This window comes from Festucalex cinctus, chromosome 13 (assembly GCF_051991245.1).
Source record: "Festucalex cinctus isolate MCC-2025b chromosome 13, RoL_Fcin_1.0, whole genome shotgun sequence".
Taxonomy (NCBI): Eukaryota; Metazoa; Chordata; class Actinopteri; order Syngnathiformes; family Syngnathidae; genus Festucalex; species Festucalex cinctus.
This window is the reverse complement of record NC_135423.1, coordinates 10,174,696-10,197,490: the sequence shown is the minus strand read 5'-3', so window position 1 is coordinate 10,197,490 and position 22,795 is coordinate 10,174,696. Positions and strand designations below refer to the sequence as shown.

Genomic DNA, 22,795 nt, shown 5'->3' with positions numbered 1-22,795 from the left:
ACATACACACAAAAGATACACTGCAGTATCTCCTATGTAAGACCAAATTTATGTTGTTTTATTGAAATTACATTAAAAAAAAATGTTGATCTTTTCAAGAAAATCTTGAACAGGAAGGTTACTTCAGAAAAATGAAGGATAAGCGGAGATGTCATAAATAGTTGTACAGAACATATGGCAATAGCCACTTGTAAAATTTTAACTACTAGTAGTATTAGTAGTAGTATATTTAATGTATACATGCTTCTTTGAAAGATAGCACAATGTTTCATTGTAGGCTATGTGGCGGTGTAGACAAATCAAAATGTTTTGTTTTTTATTTGTTCCATCAAAATCTGACTTTACGTGAATGTGAAAACAGTCCTTAGAACAAGAACTAGTTGCTGCTGCTCTCCACGGAATCTGAAGCTGGATTTCCTTGCAATACTTTCAAACTCGATTATTCCCAGTCACGCCATCAGGGGGCGCCATCTACCTGCGCGTTTTCCCTGAAAGGGTGGGGCCCCTTTACAGGGCCAATCAGAAAGTGGATACGCAGTTTCATCAACACACGCACGCAAGCACACGCACGCACACACGAACGGCTGTGAACAGGAGGGCGGGCTTGTGCGTGACGTCTGACAGGGCTGTGAACATTGAGCAGCTGCTGACTGAAACATTTTAGGACAGCAACACACGAGGACACTTCAGGACTTGTCCATCAAGAACCTGTGAATGTGAAGATCCCAAGACTTGAGGACTGGTACACTGGTGAGTTTTGAAGTCAATCTAAGGTGATGGTGACGTTGATGATGATATTGTGTCGCCGGTGACAAGTAAAGTCAAAGTAAAGTGTGTTGTCTAAAGAAAGATGCTTTCTCAGTTCAACTCAACCACTTGGAGGATGTCTGAAGGACATTTTTAAAAATTGAAATAACAGTGGCCCTCGTAAATCTTGACTTGTTGGACAGACGATGCGAAGCCGACAGTCTCCAAGTTGTGTTTTCAAATGGACACTGGTTTGAAATTGGATTCGGCTGCAGTGGTCAGGTCACCTTTGTGAGGTAAGCCTTTCATGCACAAGAATGTTATCCATGATATCCGAGTCAGTCAATCCTCCCTCAAACGTCTCCAGTTCCAAAAGCTGAGCATTAACTGGAACACGTAAGAGGGAGCACCTAATTTGGATTCTGGCGTCCATTCACTGTGGATTTTAAAATGTATGTGAAGATTCTTTACTGGTTTTGTAATGTCTTCATGGTCTCATCCCACCTTACTTCTCTGAGCTGCTCGATCCTAGCACACCCGTTGTCGTGGGGCCCTGCCCAAGTTGCTTATGTCCGCTCACTTTAAGAGGTAGTCGGACTCGAAGAAGAAAGTCAATATTTGTTCCATTCGCGATTCCTCTACTAAACTCGGGTTGTTACCTCCCTTTTCCGGCACAGTGTCATCCCAGAGCTTCTTACATGAGTTCGGTCTAGAATTAAGGTGTGTGTTTGTGTGTGTTATTTATTTGTTGGCTGATCTGCAGGTCCCTTTGCATCCTGGTCACCACCTCTTCCAGTTCCTTCCTCAGGTAGCCGCTCTCAAACTATGCACCCTCAAACCCGCAGACATGATACGAGCTTCTCCCTTCTTGCCATTAAGGTCTTAAACAGCTGACTTGTGGCCAATTTTGTACATTTCTGTCATGTCATTCTTACCATATTCGTTGTTGTTTTGTCACTCTGCATTATTTGCACAACTTTTGGTGATCAGTATTGGCACATCAGTGGACATGAAATTTGGTGACGATTGACTGCATTATTTGCACAATTGTCCTTGTATCAGCACCAATACTGGTTCCCCTAGAGGTTTGACATCTTTCCATACTCTATTATACCTGAATCCTATAGTTCTGCAGACGCCTGATCATAAGCATCCTGATCTTTAAAATCTCAAACCTGCAGGCGCAGGATTGGGGAAGCCTGCTGCTGTTCAGTATTTGATCAATCAAGATGCTTGTGATTCGGTTGGTGATTCGGTCGAATTGTTGTGGCAACAAAATGAAGACGAGTGAAAATTAGGAGGCAAATGGGAAGTTAGGCTGCTAACTTCAACTGTTCCAGGAGGATGAAGATGCAAGGGAACCAGGAGGTGAACACTTTGATCACCATGGAAACCAAGCCAGAAATCAGCTACGGAAGCATCGCCATGGTAAACTTTCACATCCTTGTTGGTCTTGTCGTAGTCTTAGAAACTAGCTTAGCAATTGCGCTAAAACCTTGGCCGCATCTGTTGTCTTCCCGCAGCTTGTTGGGAACAATCAATCAATCAATCAATCAATATATACATATATTATATATATATATATATTAGGGGTGTGAATTGCCTAGTACCTGACGATTCGATTCGTATCACGATTCACAGGTCACGATTCGATTCGATACCGATTAATCCCGATACGAATGGTCACGATTCGATACCGATTAATCCCGATACGAATTTATAAGTCGATTGTTGCGATTTTTTTCCATTCAGATTTAGAAAATACTATCAGTAAATTTGTACATGTACACTGTAAGATTTGTATGAATATATTTATCTAAAACTTGAGGCTTATAACCGTGAGCCACTGTACACAAACAGTTTGCAATCTGTTTCACATTTGAACAGCATTAAAATAAAAATATTAAGGCTTAATGTGCCGTTCATATAACATTCTTCCATGCTCAAGGTGTGAATCCTAAAAAAAAAAAAAAAATCGATTCTGCCGATTATTGAATCGATTCGAGAATCGCGCGATGTAGTATCGCGATATATCGCCGAATCGATTTTTTTTTAACACCCCTAATATATAATTTTTCATACAAAAAAAATAATACAACTCAAAGTGCTTTATATAATTTAATCCACAACAACATAAGAAATGGCCTTGGTAAGAGCAGGAAGGCGACCGCGTGGTCACGAGAACACATGTTGACTTGGAACAAGTTATGAAAACTGTCCTGACTTCACTCTGTGTGCTTCCCAGGATGCTGCTGTGCCGCCGCGGGACAAGAACACGTTCAGCGACGGATCAACTCGTGTTGGTGAGTCAAAAACATGTTAGCGTCAATATTAGCTGAGCAAACAGGCGTGACTTCATCTCTGTTTGACAAGACATTAACGTCAGCAGCAGCCAGGAGAAACAATGCAATACAGAATGGAAACGTCCGTCTTGATGCTATGTGAGACTTGCTGTCAAATGGATGACCAGAAGCCGCCCCTCATGAAGGCATAATCCATCAAGTCCGGAGAGTGAACTCATTTCTATTTTTCAGCAAAAGTATCATTGTTGCTAATTTTGTCCAGCGCTGAAAAACGATTGCATAAACTTGTGAGCACAGGTGTACAGGTACAAAAGCTAAACATGGCGTCATGGCACCAAACTGCTCTGAATGGTTACCAAAATTCACATCTCTGCATGCTCACGTCCACTTCAACCTCTGAAAATGTCAAAACAATTGCTACACTAGTTTCCCCTTGCCATAACTTTGCATATTATGTCAACTTAAGAGCACAACTGTGTACCCATTGGTCAGATTTTGTTTTGGCGTGGGAGGAGCCTCGTAACCCCAACGTGGAGGACGGGAAGGCCATCAACTCGGGTCACAGCAAGTGGAGAGAAACATTCTTGAACAAACTGAGATTCTCGGGAGTCCTGATTGAGAAGGTGACGCCAAACACACGACGGAAATGACAACTGACCGACCGCATTTGATTTTCGCTTGTCTGCTGTACAGAGGGATGTGGTCCAGACCAAGACCAGGATCTGCTTCGTCCTCCTGAGCGCCCCCTGGAGCGTCCTCTGCTACTACGCTGAGGAAATCAGTTTGCGCGTCCCCCTGCAGGTGAGGCCAAACGCGCTGATGGCGAGACGGTCGCTCGCACGTGTTCTTCTTCCTTCAGGTGGTCAACACTTCCTTAGTCAATTGGTCAGCTCGTGTGCTTCAATACCTGGCGCTGCCCAACCCGCTGGCGCAGGACGTCCCCAATCCCCCGCCTGATTTCTACACCTGCCAGTTCAGGACCAACAAGCTCGAGAGGTTGGAATTCCTTGCAAAACACCTCACAAGTCACAACAAGGGTCAGCACAGCTGGGGTCAGATCAGGAGTGGCAGCAGAACGCCAGTCAGATCACAAGTCAGGACAAGAGTCCCAAAAACTACTGAGCAGTACTGGAGCTTTTCAAACGGAACGGGCTGTTTGATTTGTGTGTTTCAGGTTTCTGGGTAGTGAAGACAGAGAAAATTTCTTCAAGACAACACAAAGACATCAAGTGGTGAGTTGCTGCCATTTTCTCATCACATCCTGATTGGGAGGCGAACCGAGCCACTTCAGGATGCTTCAGTCAGCAGGCGGATGGGACTCCACCTACTGCTCAAACACAAACACGCATGAATAACTCGCACACACTCCCTTTAGTGCTAAGCTAGGCTAATGCTAACATGCGTGTAAGAGTCACAGCCAGAAGAGAATCTTATGAGAATGTTTGTTGTCAGAAAAGACAAACTCCAGAAGGAAGTCACACAAACCAACACCACCACCACTGTAATCATAACCAGACCTGTTTGTGTGTGTGCTGTAGCTTTATGAGATCCTGGCTCGGACTCCTTATGGCTCAGTGTCCAAAGGCGAGGTGGGAATCGACCGCCTGCTGAGTGAGCAGGTCTTCACATCGGCGTACCCGCTCCATGAGGTCCGCTTCCACCAGAAGTACACAAAGCCGCCGTCAAGCGCGTCCCTCTAAATAGTGTCCATTCTCCAGGGTGGATTTGAGATGCCCAAAACGGCAAAGCCCCATGAGTCTCTGGGTCTCAGACAAATCCTGTACGGGTACTGGGCTCAGTGGTCCTGCTGGGCTCGCTACCAACCTCTGGACCACATCAGGGAGTACTTTGGAGAGAAGATAGCTCTGTACTTTGCCTGGCTCGGTAATTGCAACAACTTGTTGTTTCTCTGTATGTTTCCATGGTCATGGTCCACCTTTTGATGTATGTTTCCATGGTGATGGTCTGCAGGGTTCTACACGGGCTGGTTGGTGCCAGCCTCGCTTGTTGGAACATTGGTCTTCCTCACCGGTTTTTGGCTGATGAACACGGATGTTCCAGCGTGCGTAGACATGTTCCAGTCACACACTCCACTGCACACAATGTACTCAGGTGTGTGTGTGGGTGTGTGTGTGTGTGTGTGTGTGTGTGTGTGTGTGTGTGTGTGTGTGTGTGTGTGTGTGTGTGTGTGTGTGTGTGTAGGAAGGAGTTGTGTAACAGTGGCGGCAGCTTCGTGATGTGTCCAATCTGCAACATCTGCTCCTACTGGAACTACTCCAGCATTTGCGTCACCTTCAAGGTTGCAAATGCCTGCCCACCTGTTTGTCCGTCCTGTCTGATCACCTGACTGAGTTTGTGTCAATCTGACCATCTTCCTGTAGGCGGGGATTCTTTTCGACAACGGAGGAACGGTCTTTCTCAGCGTCTTTATGTCCTTGTGGGCTGTCACGTTTTTGGAGTACTGGAAGAGAACTTGTTCATCTCTGTCCCACCGCTGGGACTGCACCGATTTCCAGGACATTGAGGTACCCCCAGCTCACCTGTACTACGACTGGTATTACATCCAGTTTCCGCGAGCTTTAGCACCGGCATCAAACCGCAGCGACATTGCGGAGTGTCTCGACCAAACCGGAAAACAGGTTGGCGGACTTCCCGTGTGCGCAGCGAGAACTACAATAACGACGGGCTGATGCCATGATGGTTTGAACTCCAACTTTCTAAAATGTTGTTGTTTTTTGCTGACATCTTTGTATTAAACTTAAATAGAGCAATTTATTTACCTGGGCAGGTAAACAAGCTCTTTTAGCTGCAGGGTTTTGACTTTCTGGACCTGGATTTCACGCCTCTGCCCAGTAGTCACTGATAATCCCAATAGCCTTCATGTCCCACTTACTGAGGTCTCGGTAGCAGGACTGAAGCCGGCCAGTCTTTCTTTTGCAAGTTCTCCGTGGAGGATGTCTTTGGTCATCCTCCATAGGACAAACGTGACAATCATTGGCGCAAGACAGAACTTCAGTGTTGGCTACTTTCACGTTATGCAGCGGATATACCTCATGTCCGTTTCAATCTCGTTCTCTTGCTCGTCGTACGTCGTCTATGACCTGCTCCCATGGAGGAGTGTGCGTATAACGCAAGAAGTCGTATGAGAAATGTGAAGGCAAACAAAGCCTAAACATCAGATGGGCTCATCACTTCAAGTCATCTTGCGTAAAACCAAATGAGTGCAGACCTTTCAACAGGTCCCAGTCTGCTGCCGCCAGTCACCCCGCCCGGAAAGCAGCCCTTTGTCCTGTTTTGCCCAAACGCGGAAGTTGCATAAGCGCTATTGTCCGCAAACCTGCATGACCTTTGGCAGGAGCGACCGCGGCCTGAGTTCACGGCCATGGCGCCCATGACGATGAGGAACCCCCTGACGGGTGCGGAGGAACCGTACTTCCCCAAGAAGAAGCGCCTCAACCGAGTGCTGACCGGCTGCATGATCATTGTCATCATGGTGAGGCTTCGGCGGCGGCGGCGCTCAAAAGGGTCTGAACCGAGCCGCTGCACTTTGTTGCTTGCAGGTGGTGGTGGTCCTGATGTTCCTCATTGCCATCATCCTCTATCGCTCCATCCTCAGCATCATCATCTCCAAGTCCAAAGTCAGCTTCTTCATCTTCTCCGTGAGTGTCCCCGCACTCAATCAAAGCAAAAAGCGCACCCTTGTTGCTCGAACCCTTTAACAAGCAATCAGTCGAGCGCATTCAGAGGCCGAGATGCCGAGAACCGGAAATGCCAGGTCAACTCTTTGATAGAATTGGTTTTGAAAAGAATTTCACAGCGTTGACATTTTTTTATTATTGAAGAACTTGAAAAAAAAGCTATGCGGTACACAGATATATTTTATTTCCACAAACTGAAAAAAATACAGCGATGATTGAAAAAAAATAAATAAATCTAAGGTCCCTTAATCTTTGACCTGTATGTTTCTTTAAAAAAATAACTTTTGCCATCATTTTGCTGGATTGTTGTTGAAAGAGGCCAAATGAACTTTTCTGAGTTGCTTGTTAAAAGGTTGAAAATGTGGAGGATGCGGGACGCATCCCTGAGGGACTTGTCCCTCGCCGATTGCTTCTTTGACCCGCTGTCTGCTTCCAGGCCGCCAGGATTGCCAGTCTGACGGGATCCGTGTTGAACCTGCTGGTCATCCTGATCTTGTCTCGCGTTTACATCTCCCTCGCGCACATCCTCACCAGATGGGGTCAGTCCCTCACACCTTGCTCCTTTTGACAAGTCCACTCGCTCCTTGAAGACGTTTGAAGGACATAGTCCTTTTCAAAAACAACAATCACAACAATGAGACCATCCCCTGTGGACACACCCACCAGGTCAAATCCAGGTTGGGAATGTCCAAAACACTAATCTGAATATATGACTGGATAGCCAATATCCCGTACACGCCCGTGCAAAGCAGTTGAAGCGACAGGGCGGCCATCTTGCTCCTCCCATCTCGAGAGCAGACTACTGTATAAACTATATGGTATAGTCAAGTTTATTTAACGCATCAAATAATCAAGCAACCAATCAATCAAAACATGAATCGACCAATCCATTCGTGTAACTAACAACAACAACAAGCATGTGGCCACACCCACCTACAAGAGACACAAGTTCACAACCAAGACTGAGAGATGAAGAAGCCGTTTAGTTTGGTTTGGATTTAATGGGAAACATCTTCAACAAAAGTGACGAATGTGCGTGTGTGTGTGTGTCAGAGATGCATCGCACTCAAACCAAATACGAAGACATGTTTATACTGAAAGTGTTCGTGTTCCAGTTTGTCAACTTCTATTCGTCGCCGGTGTACATCGCCTTCTTCAAAGGCAGGTCAGCAACAAACTTGTCCAAACTTGTCTAATTGTCGTCCCAATGTTGACATTTTGTGCTTTGGATGAGCTGCCAATAATATCCAACTCTCCTGACTTTGGCTCCGTGGCTTGTGTTGCAGATTCATCGGCTACCCAGGAAACTACATCACGTTGTTCGGAGTGCGCAACGAAGACGTGAGTGCCGCCCGCCCACCGTGGCTCAATTGTTCTCCCGCTGAGACCGACTTGTGGTTGTGACAACAGTGCGGCGCCGGCGGCTGCCTCATTGAGTTGGCCCAGGAGCTCCTTGTCATCATGGTGGGAAAGCAGCTCATCAACAACATCCAGGAGTTTGTCTGCCCGTAAGCTAGCATGCTAAGCTAACACAGACAGTTTGACCTCCAGCGCTCACCGAATTTCTTGTTCAGCTCTCACACGCGTTTCACCTGAAGCCAAATCTGTGAAGCATGTGACAACACTAACAATCAATTGTTTGTCCATACGTAGCTAACAGTGAGCGGCGACCAATCAATTCTTTCTCTATGTGATTGGCTGGCAACCAGTCCAGGCTGTAGCCCGTCAGCTGGGCTCGCGTGTGGCTCACCCTCGACCCAAATGAAGATAAAGGTCTTAAAAGACGGAAGGATATTTTGGTGGCCCATTTGCTTTGTTGTGTGCTGGGCAGGAAGTTGAGGGCGTGGTGGCAGAAGAGGAAGCGAAGCAGGAAGGCCAAGGATGTGCTGGAAGAGCAGGAGGAAGCAGAGCAGGCCGTTTGTCCCTGGGAGGCCGACTACCAGCTCCTGCTCTGTGACGGGCTCTTCAGCGAGTACCTGGAGATGGGTGAGTCGCCTCAACAAAACACAGTCACATGAGGTGACGCCAGGCAAACTTCATATGCAACTTGGGGCTTGCTTGGCAAAAACTTTCCAAAGACTCACACATGAACTCCAGGGCGTCACATATCTCGAGTTCCCGAGAGAGAGTGAGTGGGGACGGTTGGCCATGCTAAAAGCGCCGTCAGCTCGTGCTGGTGTTGGTGAGCTAAAATCATGCTGGAGGATGGGCAGGCAAGCAGATTGGTTGGGTGACGGTTGGAGTCAGGAGATGTTTTTGAGTGGAGAAAAAGGCAGATTTGGTGATCTTCAAACACTTTTCTTGGCTTTGAGCTGAAGTGGATTCATTGATGTGACGACGTAATCTGCTGACTGTTTGCTTTTGTACGACGAGCTGTCCAAGCACCAGTATGCTATGAAGCCACCTTGTGAGCCAAGTATCATATTCATAAGTGTTGCCGAGATAGAATCAAGGATGAGCTTATTGACCAAATGGGATCCAATTCGATTGGCAACATGCAAGCTTTGCAAGTCAAAGTTAAGAGACGCAACAACTGCGTCTGTTACAACACCATTTATTCGAAGAAAAGACAAGTGAGGAAGGTTAACTCATTCACTCCCAGCCATTTTCAGAGAAGCAATCCCGTTCGCTCCCGGCTGTTTTACTGGAGTTTAACTGATTTTGCAAGGCCCACAGAATATTGTGTTCTATTGCTATAAAAGAATGGAATCTATCAAAAGAAAGATTAAAGTCTCTTCTTTCATCAGGGAAAAAAGTATGTTTCTATCTGTTTCCGTTTTGCAGCAATTAGCATTAGAAGAGAGCTAAATTTAATCAGTTTTCACATATCTATTTAAAATTATAAGTAATTTAGCTTTTTTTCTACATGGCCCTGGTTGATCTCCTTTGCTCTGCTGCCACCTGCTGGCCGTTTGTGTAATAACTACCATTTCTGCAGCTGTTTTTTGCAGTTGAGAGGCTGCATCAAAGCCTTATGTTTGCTCTAGCATAAAAAAAAAAACAAAAAAAAAAACGTATAAATATGTCTTTGGGACACTTAAAACATAAAAAAACGTATTTACACGTTATTGGGAGCAAATGAGTTAACTGCTGATCGATAGCTGGTCGAACATGCCACAATGTTGAATTGGCAAGACGAAAGTTTGATCTCAAAAATTCAGAGAGCAGTTTGGGACCTCACAAATGTGCTAGTGCGGGTAACCAATGAAAGTCCATATAAGGCTAAAGTGCCAATCGTTATCGTGACTGAGCATGATGTTGTCACTGGGCTGAGCAATGAGTGACTTGCTTTCCAGTCATTCAGTTTGGTTTCATCACCATCTTCGTGGCGGCGTGCCCTTTGGCTCCTCTCTTCGCTCTCATCAACAACTGGGTGGAAATCCGCTTGGACGCGCAGAAGTTTGTCACTGAATATCGGCGGCCGGTGGTGGAGCGGGCGCAGGACATCGGCATTTGGTTGGACATCCTGCAGTTCATCGCGTACATGGCCGTTCTCAGCAACGTATGAGCAGACCGGACGTTGGTGTCCCGCATGCTCGCTGCGCCGCCGCTGAACTTTTGCTCTGCAGGCCTTCCTGATCGCCTTCACGTCCACCTTCCTGCCTCGCCTGTACTACCGCTACACCCGAGCGCCCGACCTCAGCGGCTTCATCAACTTCACGCTGGCCACGTCGCCACGCAACCGCAGCCAGGAACACGCCTGCAGGTAAGCCGCATTCGCAGCTGAATGAGCGCTTGATGATGAACGAATGATTGTTGGCAATGTTTCCGTTGTGAAGCATCTGAAGAGTGTCCAGAAAATATCAAACTGATGCATTATTAATATTGTTATTATTATCACGATCTTAGCCTTGAATGAGTTGAACCCTCATAGCAATGACAGGAAGTGGAGTTTAAAAAGCTGATGCAGTAAAAGAAGCCAAAAGATTTGAGAAAAAAAAACTATCCGTACTTGAACAAGAAGCTTGAAAGGGTTTGTCGAGTCAAAAACCTCGCTTCAGATTGTCGGCCTTTGTGATGTGAGGCTCATCTTCAGGTATCGCGGCTTGAGGGACGAAAATGGCGAATATCTGCCCGAATATTTTCACCTGCTCGCCATACGACTCAGCTTCATCATCATCTTTGAGGTCAGTGTCTCTTTACTCCACAAGTTTCATTGTTGTGCTAATCGCGTCCATTGATTGACCCAAACCCAAAGTGACATTAGCCTTCTTCACGTGTTCGCAATGTTGACGCTAACTGAACTGAACAAGTATCTGTAGTGTTGTCGGCATCGTGCTTGCGTTTTAACCAGAGATGTCAAATCCAGGACGGGAAAGGAAAAACCCTGCCATAGTTTGCCTTTAGTCAAATTAGTTGTAGGTGCTTCGACACATCCGGCAAACAAACGAGCTCCCACCTGCCAGTTGAGTAGAAGCACCTGTGGCTAATGTGGCTAAAGGCAAGGTCTGTGGCAGGGTTTTGACTTTCTGGACCTGGATTTATCACCTCTGCTTTGAACGTGCTAGCCTGCCGCAAGTGCGCTCGCCCGACTGGTCGCGACCTCTGTGATCTTTGCTCGTTCCCCAGCACGTGGTTTTCTTCATTGGACGCCTGATCGACATGATGGTTCCAGACATCCCCGAGGAGGTGGAGCTCAAGATGAAGAGGGAGCACTACATGGCCAAGGAGGCTCTGGCCGAGAACCAGGTAGGAAGCTAGCAAAGGAACGGACGTCGGCGTGGCTTTGTGGATTTTGTTCCCGACGTGCTGTTTGCTTTGTGCCACGTGGCTGCCCTCATGCAGGCTCTGGGGAGGACGATGATTCCCATGCAGACCAGCGACTGGTCCGGTGAACCTCGGCAACGGAAATCTCACCCCTCGCCACAGATCTCCGAAGAAGCAGACGAGCCGCCAGGGAGCATCTGAAGACCTTTCCCGAGACATTGTGGACCTTGTGGAGTCGTGGGCGAGGATTCTTCCGCCGTCGCTGTTCCTCCCGATGGACGACTTTGCTTCACTTTGATGATAGAAAGTCCCTCAAAGATATCAACTTTGGCTAGCAAGCACTTTCTGACAGGGCTGAAACAAATGCACAAGTATTACACCATAATATGATTCTTTTTCTATATAGGAAAAAGATTTTTTCTTCTCCACACCAAAATCCAAATAAATCCATCGGAACGCTTGTGTGAAGAGGAGAAACGGAGCAGATGTCATCAACAGTCGTAACCATTACTTGCTGTTTCAGCCACGGATTCTCAACCAGTGGATTATGGACATATTTTGGCTACCGCTAGGTCCCAGAGATCATTTTCAAATCAATTGATTGTAGTTATGGGGAACTCCATCGTAAACCGATGGAATTGTAATCGTGGAAACCCCTGGAATAAATTCTGTTCCTCGGGTTTTGTTTGCGTGGCGACATTTCACTTATCGTCGTAATTCGTTAGGCAGACCCTCGCTGAAAATGCAGCGAAATGATGCTCAACGTTTGATTTGAGGTTTTAGACGCAGCTAAAGTCAATCCGCATCAAGCCCCTTTGAAAGGTTTTGTTTCCGAGCAGTCCCAGACAAGTTTCTTGCCTGCCACTGCATTTCTCATAAATTTTCTCATAAAGGGGTTGTGTTTCTCTGGACCTCGAGGGCCACGGTCGAGTCCTGCATGTTTCAGATGATTTCAAATGGTCAGGATGGATATTAGGCTCCCGATATCAGTGCTAGCTCATCATTTAATTCAGATGTATTGGAGAAAGGAAACATCAAAACATGCAGGACCCGAGTTGCCCACCCCTGCTCTCTTAGCTACCAGCACAACAAGAAAATGAGAAACGGGCTTCCTGGCCACAGGAAATGACAAGTGATCGACAAGACACACGTCATGTGTGGTGAATGTTTTCTTCTTCATCATCACAGTGATGTCATCAAAAATTGATGTGAATTCCGATTAAAAGCACAATCTTGGTGGTGGTCTATTTGTCAGTCCAACTGGGCCATATCAGCGGCGTCCATTTTGGAAGTGAATAAGTTAGAGGAAGTGGCGGCAGCGCTGACTGCTGGACTACCAGACTTCGCAGCGCTTCCCAGTGTTCATGGGGGTTCCTACGGGGCACTGAAAATGTCGGCTGAATTCAGCCGAGTTGCTGAGCGTACCGATGATGCGGTAGCGAGGTGGACTGTGTGGGTCGGTCACCAAACCCTCGTGAGCGCTCTCTGGTGTCCGGATGGAGCACCACACCTGAAAAACACAGTGCAGTCCAAATGAAGTCAGAGTTGCTACTTCACTTTGGGCGTCTCGTCTCTCACCTGCGCAAAACCCACGAAGAAGAGCTGCTCATTGGTCAGGTTGACGGCAGGAAGTCTCTTCTCATCGCCGTTCTTGCGGACCCACATCTGATACGCCTGAACACAACAAACAACAAACGGGTTTTGTGGTGCCATTACAGGTGCCGAAGACAGATACCTGCCAGGCAACATCAACTGGACTCTTTTGGACATTTCATTTCCACATTCGTTGAAAAGGGAAGCAAAAATTTTGCATCAAATGTGATCAAGGAGGAGTCTGCAAACATGACAGTCTGCTGCTAACCTTGCAAACTGAATTATCACTGTATTTGAGTTCACCCGAGATCTTGTACCGAGCCTGCTGATTTTCACCGATCCCAACCAATCACAAAGCAACATTGGGTTTGGGGGCGGGATATGCATCCGTGCCGAAACCAGGAAGCGCCGACACCGTGGGAAACAAACAAACCTAACATGGACGCTGCAATTCATTCAGTTCTGCAAGAATTACTCACCCTTTGCTTGTTGAATGTTGAACAGCGAGAGGAGAGGCGCTTGTTGCATTTTTAGCTATATATTTGTTTTCCTACGATAAGAACGAAGACATTTTCATCCGTTGCTGTGATTGATCAAAACAAACGTGCACAAGATGCCACATCGTCCAATCAGCTTGAAGTATTGTACAGCAAGTCCCTCAAGCAAAAAGTACTTCAGCAATTCACCGTGGAACAGCTCCAATTGTTATTGTGAAGAACAGCCTTGAGTGAATCATAAAATTGATCAATCTGGCTTTTGCCAAGTTAGTCTGCTGCCATGTCATGATTGCAAATGCCAATCAGCTCCCACGTGCCTGACATGGAGAAATGACGGTTCAATAAGAAGAACTCCAAAAGTGTCTGCTTTTGTGTGTTTGTGTTAATTGATCCATTTTGAATTCTTGGAAATAAAACGTAAAAAAAGAAGGCAAGAAATTGGTTGTTATAATTGCAGTTAATAATTCTTGTAGTTGTGCTGTTGAAATGTGAAGAAAATCCAAAGGGTAGTTGCTTGTTTTGAATGCCCCCCACTGGTCATATATGGCTACTGCACCCCTTGCAAGGGTCAAGGGTTAAAAGTAAGATGGCCGCCTCAAGTTTTTTTTCCCCCTTTGCTTTCTTTATTATTGAAAAACCGACATCCAATTCAAACTGAGCACACAAAACAGAACCGTGCTGTCGAACAAGAAGATGGCCTCAAGTCAGGTGTGTGCGTATGTGAAAACAGTGGAGAGGCACTGTGAATACAGGTTTGCCCACGTCGTTGTTGCACCTTTGGAGTAGCAATAACTAGTTAGAAAGCTAGCTAGTGAGCTCGCTCGGACTCCCCAACAATAACAGAAACAACAATAAGAACAACGGCAGCTATGGGAAAAAAGAGACTGGATTTTTGTCTGGGAAGAAGATCGGCATCTCTGGTGAGTCGCATGTCCAATATTTTCTTGACAGCGTCAATGTTTTTGTCCTGTTATTCGATAAATCCTGATTGGGAACCGCTCCATTCTGGTGTCAAGATCTTAAAGCGATATCATGGAAGAGAAAGGTTGAATGTTCTTTTGTTTCCTTTTTTCTACTTTTTCTATGAAACTTGATATTTAGTTGGGTGGTGTTGTTGGTGGTGGGGGTGGGGGGGGGGGGGGGGGGTCATCAAGTATTTTTAGTATGACAGAATGTTGTTTGAACCTGGAATACTGTAAAATGCAGGCATGTGCGTTCAAGGGAGGCAGAGCCTCGCTGCCACCTCCCCTGCATGTAAACAGTTAGAATTAGCAAAAACAAAGAGTAAATAAAAAAGTGCCCCATGGAGCTGAGAAAGTACGATACCATGCTGCTGCCAGCAGGTGGGACTATTGAGCTCCTTTGGTGATGTAATCACAGGCAGGAGGTTGATCATAGCGTGACTACACTAGCTTGACGGTCTTCCCGACAATGGCAGAAACAAAACTGCAAGCATTTTTTGAATGGAAATACTCGAGGACTTGGTTCACACCTAACACCTAGTTGTTATTTTTTTTCTGCACTTGTTACACTTCTGAAAAATAATATTGCTAATGTTCAACCTGATGAGTTGAATGCCACCTTTTTTGTTTTTGTTTTGATCTTCACGTGTAGGCTTTGCCAGAGACAAACAAGATTTGCAAACTCCTTGCGTTTGGGCTTGATTAGGTGATGGAAGCGGTCGATTTGGATGTATTTGAATGCGGGTGCGTGTGTTTGGACTAACGTTGTACGCAGTCTTTAGGCCTCCGTTGTCGGCGATGTTTTCCCCGAGCGTCTGCTTGCCATTGATGTGCTCCGAGTTGATGGCGTATTGGTTGTATTGCTCCACCATGCACTCGGTTCTCTGGCGGAAAGCTTCCACCGACGAGTTGCGCCACCATGGCTTCAGGTTGCCTTCCTTGTCGTACTCGCGCCCTGCGCACATGCGTGGCTAGCGTTAGCGCCAGTCGCCGGCTGAATTTGATTCCGACTCACCTTGGTCGTCAAAGGCGTGTGTCAGCTCGTGGCCCATCACCACCCCGATGCCGCCGAAGTTCAGAGCCCTTTGGTACAAAGACACTCGGAGTACTTAGGGAACTACTACGCCGCCAAGCTGCAGAAGTTGCATTTTCTCAGCTGGTCTGCCTGGTCGTGAAAGACATCCTCTTCATCTTTCTGGGGTGGCTGCGGTCACGTGGACGTTGTCGTCGTTGCCACGTGCCAGGGTGGTTCCATGCCAAATCAGCCGGTCGCTTGAATCAAGCCGATTTGGATTGGAATAAAACTTGGTGTACTTGATTGTGATGTGACAAAACTAATTGTCCAATTTGGAGGGGAATGGGAGCAAGCGTTTGGGAGCTCAGGCCTGCCGAATTTTTAACTTTTTGGCAAAATGGGGCGTATCTGCTTCCTTTGAACTCTTCGATCTTAGGAACTACTGTGTCAGTCTTCACAAAACAGCAATAAGGAGTCAGTCCATGCAGACATGTCAATCATGAATGTCTGAGGGTATGGAGATTAGATTTGGAATCCTTTTGTGAAGATTGACCAATTCTGTAAGCCGTAGCTCCCAAACCCCCTTGCCCTGGTTCACCCCAAACTTGTTGTGCCATCTTTAGCAACAAGTTGAATTCCAATTACAATCTGCTTGGTTGAAGCCACTGGCTGATTTGGCCTGGAACCACCCGCCAATGAGCTTCTTGCATAGCGACTGGTCATTCAAAATTGGCTGTTTAATGTCACTGGCCTGGAGACTAGTTGGCAACAACCCTTGACCCGCTAGACTCGCACATAACCGTGCCTTTTCCTCGTTCACGGCAAGAGCTGTTAGCCATCGGGGCACAGCCTCCTTTTGCCCATCCTCCAGTGAAGAATCTACTCTTTCTTGTCCTTGTCCATGCCGAGAGTTCTTATGAAAAGCAAATCTGTTTTTGAGTTGTCCAAATGCACGGCCTTGGTAAGACCACAGCAATATTTTGGTGCTCCGAGTCTCCGCAGTGAGATGGTGTCAACAATCTTCAGGGGAGCCACATCTTGTTGGTTCATTAACTGACTTGCTGGTCTATTGATTGTCAGAGGTGTCAAATCCAGGTCCAGAAAGCCGAAACCCTGCCAAGGTTTGGCTTTCGTTAAACAAACTGGTTGGTTGAGTTGACGCACCTGTGTGTAGCTACGGCTTGGTTGCTTGATGCTTGAAGGTGGTATCACAGTAAACGGCGACTTCCTGCAAATGTAGCCAATTTTGCATTTGTCAACTTAGCAGTTGTCATTAGCGACATTTAACTGTGGTTCTGTCAGTCATACCCGAGCCGCTCAGTCAGGTATGGAATTTTAGTCCATTGATTGGTTGGCTGGTTAGTGAATTGGTTGCTCGAGCTCCCTAACGTATGTTTCTGGCAGTGGTCATTGGTGTGTTTAGCTTTAGCATATGTAAAGTGGCCACTGATGAGCCAGCCATCTTGCCACCAGGCTAGTGAAATTTGGTGGCTATGCGAAATGCTCATTCAGCAGCTCCACCCACAGTCGAGACGCATCAGCGTCAACTAACAAGCAGAGGCAAGACCAAGTTGAGCAAATGCAACCTTTGAACATGCCGCACAGATACTAGAGTGCCACTATGTGCATGGCCTGCAACTGACTTGGGATGGTCGCGGGCGTAGAACGGAGCCTGGAGGATTCCGGCAGGAAAGACGATTCCGTTCTTGGTGGGCATGTAGTAGGCGTTGACCGTTGGCGGAGTCATGCTCCACCTGCAACCACACAACACACCAGCCATGTGGACTTTTTCAAGTCTGTCATCTCATTCACTTTGCTTTTAGGACTATAATGTGATTTCAGGCCAAATCCAAGTAGACAGAAATGGCAAGTCCAGGTCCAGAAAGTCCAAACGCTGCCAGAGTTTGGCTTTTGCCGCAGATGGGACAGCTAAAGCAGCTCCCGGCCAGCTCCCAGTTGCGTCAAAGTACCTGTGGTCGCTAAAGCCAATCTGCGACAGGGTTTAGGCTTTCTGGACCTGGACTTGCCACCTCTGCAAGTTGGCTTTGCAATCGTTTCTATCTGAAGTAGCAAACGTACGAACTGCTAGGAGGAATTTGAAATTCAACAAATACATAGGATGAGATTTTTGGGAGAATAATTCTGATTCTGCTATGGAGTGAAAATAAAGATTTCCATCTTCACAAATGGATTTCGGACGTTTTCAACTTGCAGCTAAAACAAAAATCATCTTTTGTCATGTTTAAAAGATCATGTTGTGTCTTTTAGCGAATGACTGCTTTCCTCCTGGTTCATGTCTGCAGAACAAAATGCCACAATAGAGCCAATCGGCCGCCATATGGAGGATATCAAACTGCCAAGAAGGCGCAAAATGCGATACGGCGTTTGACGAGTGTGTTGTGCTGTCTTCTGACTGGTCTTTGTTGGGAGTTTTCCTCAGTTGGTCGGCCATGACTCTTGAAGAGAAGTTGTAGAAGTTCAACATGTTCTGGAAGAAACTATCTTCCGAAACATCATACTGAAACACACAACGCAGGAAGAACTTGTTGAAAGTCTGACATTCTGAGGCTATGGAATGAATGGCAAGTGGACGTGTGGTGCGACCACTCCTCCGTGCCCCGCGTGAAGGACAAACTCACCCCATCGTAAACCTCATCCAGTTCTTTGGCATCCATGATGAATTCGGGGAAACCGATCATGTCGTAGATGGAATCTGCCTAACCGCACAATCGACACACACGCGTCACCACGCTGGCTCGGTGTGCGTGAGCGCGTGTGAGTGTGTGCGACCTTTTCTTTAGCGGCTCGTTTGGTGTCGTCGTCCATCCAGCTGAGGCGGTCCAAAGCTCGTTTGAAGGCGGCTCGGATCTCGCCAATCATCTCCTCGGCCTGTCCCGCCGCAACGCAACACACACAAACATGCAAGGACCCGTCTCCATTTTCACGGAAAGGCACGAAAGAAAAAAGTCACTCGTTATTTGATGAGAATTTCTGAAGACAATTAATTTTTTGATGAAATTGGAAATGTTGGAATATTGAAACCCGTTGGACCCTTGCTTTGGGGGGTAGCGTCATAGTGGGGGAAAAACGTAACATCTAAATTGCGTCTATCCATCCATCCATCCATCCATCAATGATGTAGATGATCTCTTTTCAGTGTCATCTCCTGAAACGATGAAATGTAACCAGGGTTTTTCCTAGCTCAAATAGAGGCAGCAGTGGTATTATCCTGACTATGATGGGTGACTACCAATAAAAAAAATCGGTATTGGTGCCAATACTTGTTTTTATCGGGACTTGCGGCGGTGACAGATATCGTTATCGGCTGCCCTCCTGCAGCCATATTACGAAATTAGAAATTATATGGATACAAAATTGCCATTAATTTCATACAATTTTAAGGAAAAATAATATATTGGGATATATAGGTCTGTCTTTATAATCATATGTCATTTTTGAATGGGGAATTTTATTTACCAGTGGTATCGGCATTTTGTTATCAGTAGTGGTTGTCGCAACCAGGAAATGGGCGTGGTAAATTGGTGCTCCATGATCTGTTGCTTCTTTGGTACATTAAAGTTAAAAAAAAAGAAAAAAAAGAAAGCTGTTTCTTCTTCGGTTGTTGCTTTGGGTCTTTCCAGTGCACTGCTGTTGATATATCGCCTCCATAATGGTGCAACGCTAGAACTGCAGTTGAAATACGTTGCTGCCGAGCTAAATCAACGCAGCTGGAGTGCTGTGTTGAGTGATATCAGTTGCTCAGGCTGGAGGTGGCCACCTCTGAATTTTGTACACAAGAAAACCCCTTTCTTTCTTCTTCTTCTTCTTCAAAGGAGCGTTGTTGCGAGAGCTGCTTTCAGTTGAAACGTTTGATTAGGTTGTCATCATTTGTCATGTAAGCAGGCTGATTGAAGACATTTGCACACATCTGCTTTTATGGTGCAAAAACTACAATCAACCTTTTTTTCTTTTTCCCTGCCGAAACATTGGCAATCGATTTTTGATTTTTGCCACTCTGGCTTGGAAATAATGTCGTCTTTTCCGATCAAAGAATGAAAATGAAAATTGATTGGAATGAGCAAAGAAAAAGTGACCTTTTTTTTTTGTCTGCAAGCGGTGGCGGCGGCTACTCACGATGTCTTTGCTGTGCTTGTCGAAGGTGGCCTTGACGAAGAGTGCCCCCAGCGCGAAGCCCAGCGTGTCGTCCGTGTTGCCGATGCACGTCTGCCAGCGCGGCGTGCACGACTGCCATGCACAAAGCGCACTCGTCAGCGCTAACGCACGTCAACACAAGCGCTACTAGTTCAAGATGGAAGCTTTCAAGTGACACTAGTTCAACACGTATGAGTGTTACTAGTTAAAGATCTAATAATGTACTGCTTGAAGTTTTGGGAGGTCTTGCTCAAGGCAAGTCAAATCCCGTCAGTCAGACGCACGCACACGTGTATGATAGCAAAATCAATTTGTTCTCTGCACTTGCATCCGATCTGATCCCCAGTTTGCTACTATTGATGATTAATCAAGATTCCCAGTGAAGTGTAAAGTCGTTTCAATCCAGATAGACAACCATGCTCTTTGAGGATGAAGCGCTTTCAAAGTCGTTTGAAAATCCATCCTCCTTTCCAAAATCTTTTCATGGTTTTCGTACTTCTGATTCCTTGACGTTGCTTTGATATCTCTTGACGGATGTTTTGAAACGTTTGCCTTTGAATGATAGAATATGAAGCAGGTTTTGTTACGTTGGGGATGAAATGTGTTACCAATCAGTCATTCTATATTTTTTTTCAGATTTTGGATTTTCCCTTCTTTTTCCCCAGATGGCCTTCTTTTTCATGGAATACATATACTGTATTGAATATTCAGCAACGTTCATGTAAGAATGTTCAGTTTGAATGTTCCTTTCTTCCTCTCTAAGAGCATTATTTGCGCACCTCACAAACAATACGACCAAAGCTGTTAAATGCTCGATTTTTTTTTTTTCTCTTTATGTGTGGCATCTGACAAAGATGAAAAAAATCTTTTAAGATTTGAAAAATCCTTATATGTGTAGCAGGCTTTAGTAAAGTACCTTCTTGGTGCCGTAGAGACTTTCCAGTAGTTTGTCTTGCGCGTTCTCAAAACGTTGATCCAGACTGGACACGCTCTTCTGAACCAACGTCCATATCATGTAGTTGTTCAACAAACTACACACACACACGTGGGTCAGGTCAGGGGTCAGTAAGCTTTTTCAGTGACAGCTACTTCTTGGCTACTGATGGATTCATTGTTGATTGATTTCTTTTTAGCAGCTGCGTTTCATAGCCACTGGTGAAACAAGTGTAACATGAAATCATTGATGGTCTCAGTGATTTCATTTACACAAGAATGATTGAACGAGGAAGGAAATGTCAAGATGCAACGTTGAGCTATTTTTGGAACAAGCCCTCGCGCTTGTGCGCTCGTGCGTCACCTGTGCTCCGTCCTGTTGATGAGTTGGGAGACCTGTTGCAGATATTCTGGCGTGTAGACCACCACCGGCTCGCTGTCATTCAGTTCCAGCGGCGACAAGCACGACGACAGCAAGTCCAGCCAGTCCACGGCGGGGGCCAGCGTCTGCGCACACGCACACGCACACGGACAGTGCTTTTATTTGGACAAGCCCTTCCTCTCTTGCCACGTCAAAGCAAATGGCGCCGCCCATCGGGGACACGCCCACGTCACAAACAAACGCCCAGCAGAGGAAACGTGTGCCACGCCCAACACCAGCTTCCTCATCTTCATCATCATCATGACATCATCAGTCATCTTCATCTACCTCTTCGTCATCAACATCATTACCGTCCTTACATTGCCATAATCTTCATCATCCTCTTCGCCATCCTCATCTTCATCCTCCCCCTCATCATCACCATCGTCCATCCTCATCGTGTATGTGCGTGCGTGTGTGTGTGTGCGTGTGAGGTTACGCAAGCCGTCTCCTCTGAGGGGGATGCGGTCATGTAGCAACTGCACGTAGCAACGGTTGCCGCGGTGACCCCATGCAGAGCCGTCGTGCAATCGTCTTAAAAAGTTCTCAGCTGCCGCTCGGAGAAGCTCAAGTTGACGAGAAGACGAGATTGCGCAATCTGAATGGCGCCGTTTTGACGGTGACACGTGACGGCAGCGAGCATCCGACACCTCTGGCCGATCCCCGCATTTTGCCATCGTGTGGATGTCAGCAATTCATCCAATTGAAATGGATGTGGCAACTAGGGGTGTACCAAAAAAATCGACTTCAGAAGAATCGCGATTCTCATTTAGTACAATTTAGAATTGATTTTAAATGTCCTAAAATCTATTTTATTTAAATTATTTTATACTGTCTTGCCCCTGTTTGTGTACTGGGAACGCTGTTCATGTTGTACCCGATTTGGCCACTTAGGGGCAGTGTGGTTCCGTGCGTTCTGATACACAGTAAAGTTGTCGCCACATAGAGAGTAGAAGGAAAAAGTCACGATCAAGTTATGCCAATAAAAGTTGATTTTTTTTGCAGTGTAGGAAGAGCATATGCTGGTAATGTTAAGATGCATCTCTGTATACATTCCTGAAGTGTTTTGTCTGAATAGCCGTTCTTTTGAGGGATAAAAGTGCCGCGAGTAGCGCGCTAATTAGCATTAGCCAGTCAGACTGGAGTAGATCATGACAATTATATATTTATTTATAAAATGAAGGAGAAATCATTGTCAATCAAATCATTTTGAATCGAAAATCGATTCTGAATTGAATCGTAGACCCAAATATCGGAATTGAATCGAATCGTGAGTCAGTCAAAGATTCTCACCCTTAATGGCAACAAAACAGAATGCAATTTTGTCCATAATCGAGCATTTTTATTTTTTTTCTGCCGACGTGATGATTGTTTCCATGTAATTGTTTGTGGAAAAATGAAAAGTTGCGGCGGGTGCTGCTCACCTGGAGCTCGGCGATGGTGACCTTGTGGTAGATCTTCTCCTCGTCCCGCCGCTGGTCCTGCGGCACGGTGATGTTGGCCAGCTGCGTCTCAAAATCCACAATCTGCTGCATTTGCTCCAGCGCCGCCGCCGGCGAGCCCCCCAGCAGGGTACCCAACTCCACCATGTAGTCCAAGTACGCCTGCAGCACCTGTGCCAGCCGCGCCCACCGCTCATTACACGTACTCAAACGTGCGCATGCTCACAGGCCACTCACCTTCTCATTGGCCGTTTTGTTGAGGTAATAGTCGCGGGATGGCAGGAAGAGCCCCGACTGGTCCACCTGTGGTGGGAGGAGTGTAAGT

At 46.3% G+C, this 22,795-nt stretch overlaps 2 protein-coding genes and 1 long non-coding RNA gene across 11 annotated transcripts in view; 2 read left to right on the top strand and 1 right to left on the bottom strand.

The window, feature by feature from the left end:
* Positions 1 to 442: 442 nt before the first annotated feature.
* Positions 443 to 12,692, top strand: ano7 (anoctamin 7). 9 transcript variants are annotated; one of them, XM_077540471.1, is made up of 26 exons: positions 443 to 750; positions 951 to 1,043; positions 1,511 to 1,555; positions 2,088 to 2,175; positions 2,993 to 3,050; positions 3,543 to 3,673; positions 3,744 to 3,851; positions 3,910 to 4,046; positions 4,225 to 4,282; positions 4,589 to 4,699; positions 4,769 to 4,934; positions 5,022 to 5,112; positions 5,253 to 5,349; positions 5,432 to 5,575; positions 6,406 to 6,543; positions 6,611 to 6,709; positions 7,185 to 7,287; positions 7,802 to 7,913; positions 8,035 to 8,089; positions 8,159 to 8,256; positions 8,580 to 8,734; positions 10,045 to 10,250; positions 10,318 to 10,454; positions 10,773 to 10,875; positions 11,318 to 11,437; positions 11,534 to 12,692. In XM_077540471.1, exons 4-26 carry the CDS (start codon positions 2,092 to 2,094, stop codon positions 11,654 to 11,656), a joined length of 2,634 nt encoding a protein of 877 aa, XP_077396597.1. In that variant the 5' UTR covers positions 443 to 750; positions 951 to 1,043; positions 1,511 to 1,555; positions 2,088 to 2,091; the 3' UTR covers positions 11,657 to 12,692. The 9 variants fall into 9 exon arrangements, 7 of the variants coding, with proteins under 7 accessions (XP_077396597.1, XP_077396599.1, XP_077396598.1 ...); XM_077540473.1 differs by lacking the exon at positions 951 to 1,043; XM_077540472.1 differs by having other exon boundaries at positions 443 to 1,555.
* Positions 12,612 to 22,795, bottom strand: part of ece2b (endothelin converting enzyme 2b) — a 13,913-nt gene continuing 3,729 nt past the window's right edge. Inside the window, exons 7-19 of the mRNA XM_077540475.1 lie at positions 22,708 to 22,773; positions 22,453 to 22,641; positions 20,972 to 21,114; positions 20,591 to 20,705; positions 19,657 to 19,767; positions 18,313 to 18,411; positions 18,162 to 18,239; positions 17,937 to 18,040; positions 17,166 to 17,276; positions 15,523 to 15,590; positions 15,272 to 15,462; positions 13,034 to 13,129; positions 12,612 to 12,965 (exon numbers count right to left, since the gene is read on the bottom strand). Coding sequence (XP_077396601.1) covers positions 12,789 to 12,965; positions 13,034 to 13,129; positions 15,272 to 15,462; positions 15,523 to 15,590; positions 17,166 to 17,276; positions 17,937 to 18,040; positions 18,162 to 18,239; positions 18,313 to 18,411; positions 19,657 to 19,767; positions 20,591 to 20,705; positions 20,972 to 21,114; positions 22,453 to 22,641; positions 22,708 to 22,773 — 1,548 coding nt within the window. The 3' untranslated portion in view covers positions 12,612 to 12,788. The remainder of the gene's footprint in view (positions 12,966 to 13,033; positions 13,130 to 15,271; positions 15,463 to 15,522; positions 15,591 to 17,165; positions 17,277 to 17,936; positions 18,041 to 18,161; positions 18,240 to 18,312; positions 18,412 to 19,656; positions 19,768 to 20,590; positions 20,706 to 20,971; positions 21,115 to 22,452; positions 22,642 to 22,707; positions 22,774 to 22,795) is intronic.
* Positions 14,126 to 22,795, top strand: part of LOC144032921 (uncharacterized) — a 25,774-nt gene continuing 17,104 nt past the window's right edge. The window contains exon 1 of the long non-coding RNA XR_013287824.1: positions 14,126 to 14,465. This is a non-coding gene — a long non-coding RNA (uncharacterized LOC144032921). The remainder of the gene's footprint in view (positions 14,466 to 22,795) is intronic.

Coding starts and splice junctions, on each gene's coding strand:
- ano7 (XM_077540468.1), top strand. CDS start 3,371: ATGGCGTCATGGCACCAAACTGCTCTGAATGGTTACCAAAATTCACAT. Junction 5,576..6,405: donor CCGATTTCCAGGACATTGAG/GTACCCCCAGCT, acceptor GACCTTTGGCAG/GAGCGACCGCGGCCTGAGTT. Junction 8,257..8,579: donor ATCCAGGAGTTTGTCTGCCC/GTAAGCTAGCAT, acceptor TGTGCTGGGCAG/GAAGTTGAGGGCGTGGTGGC.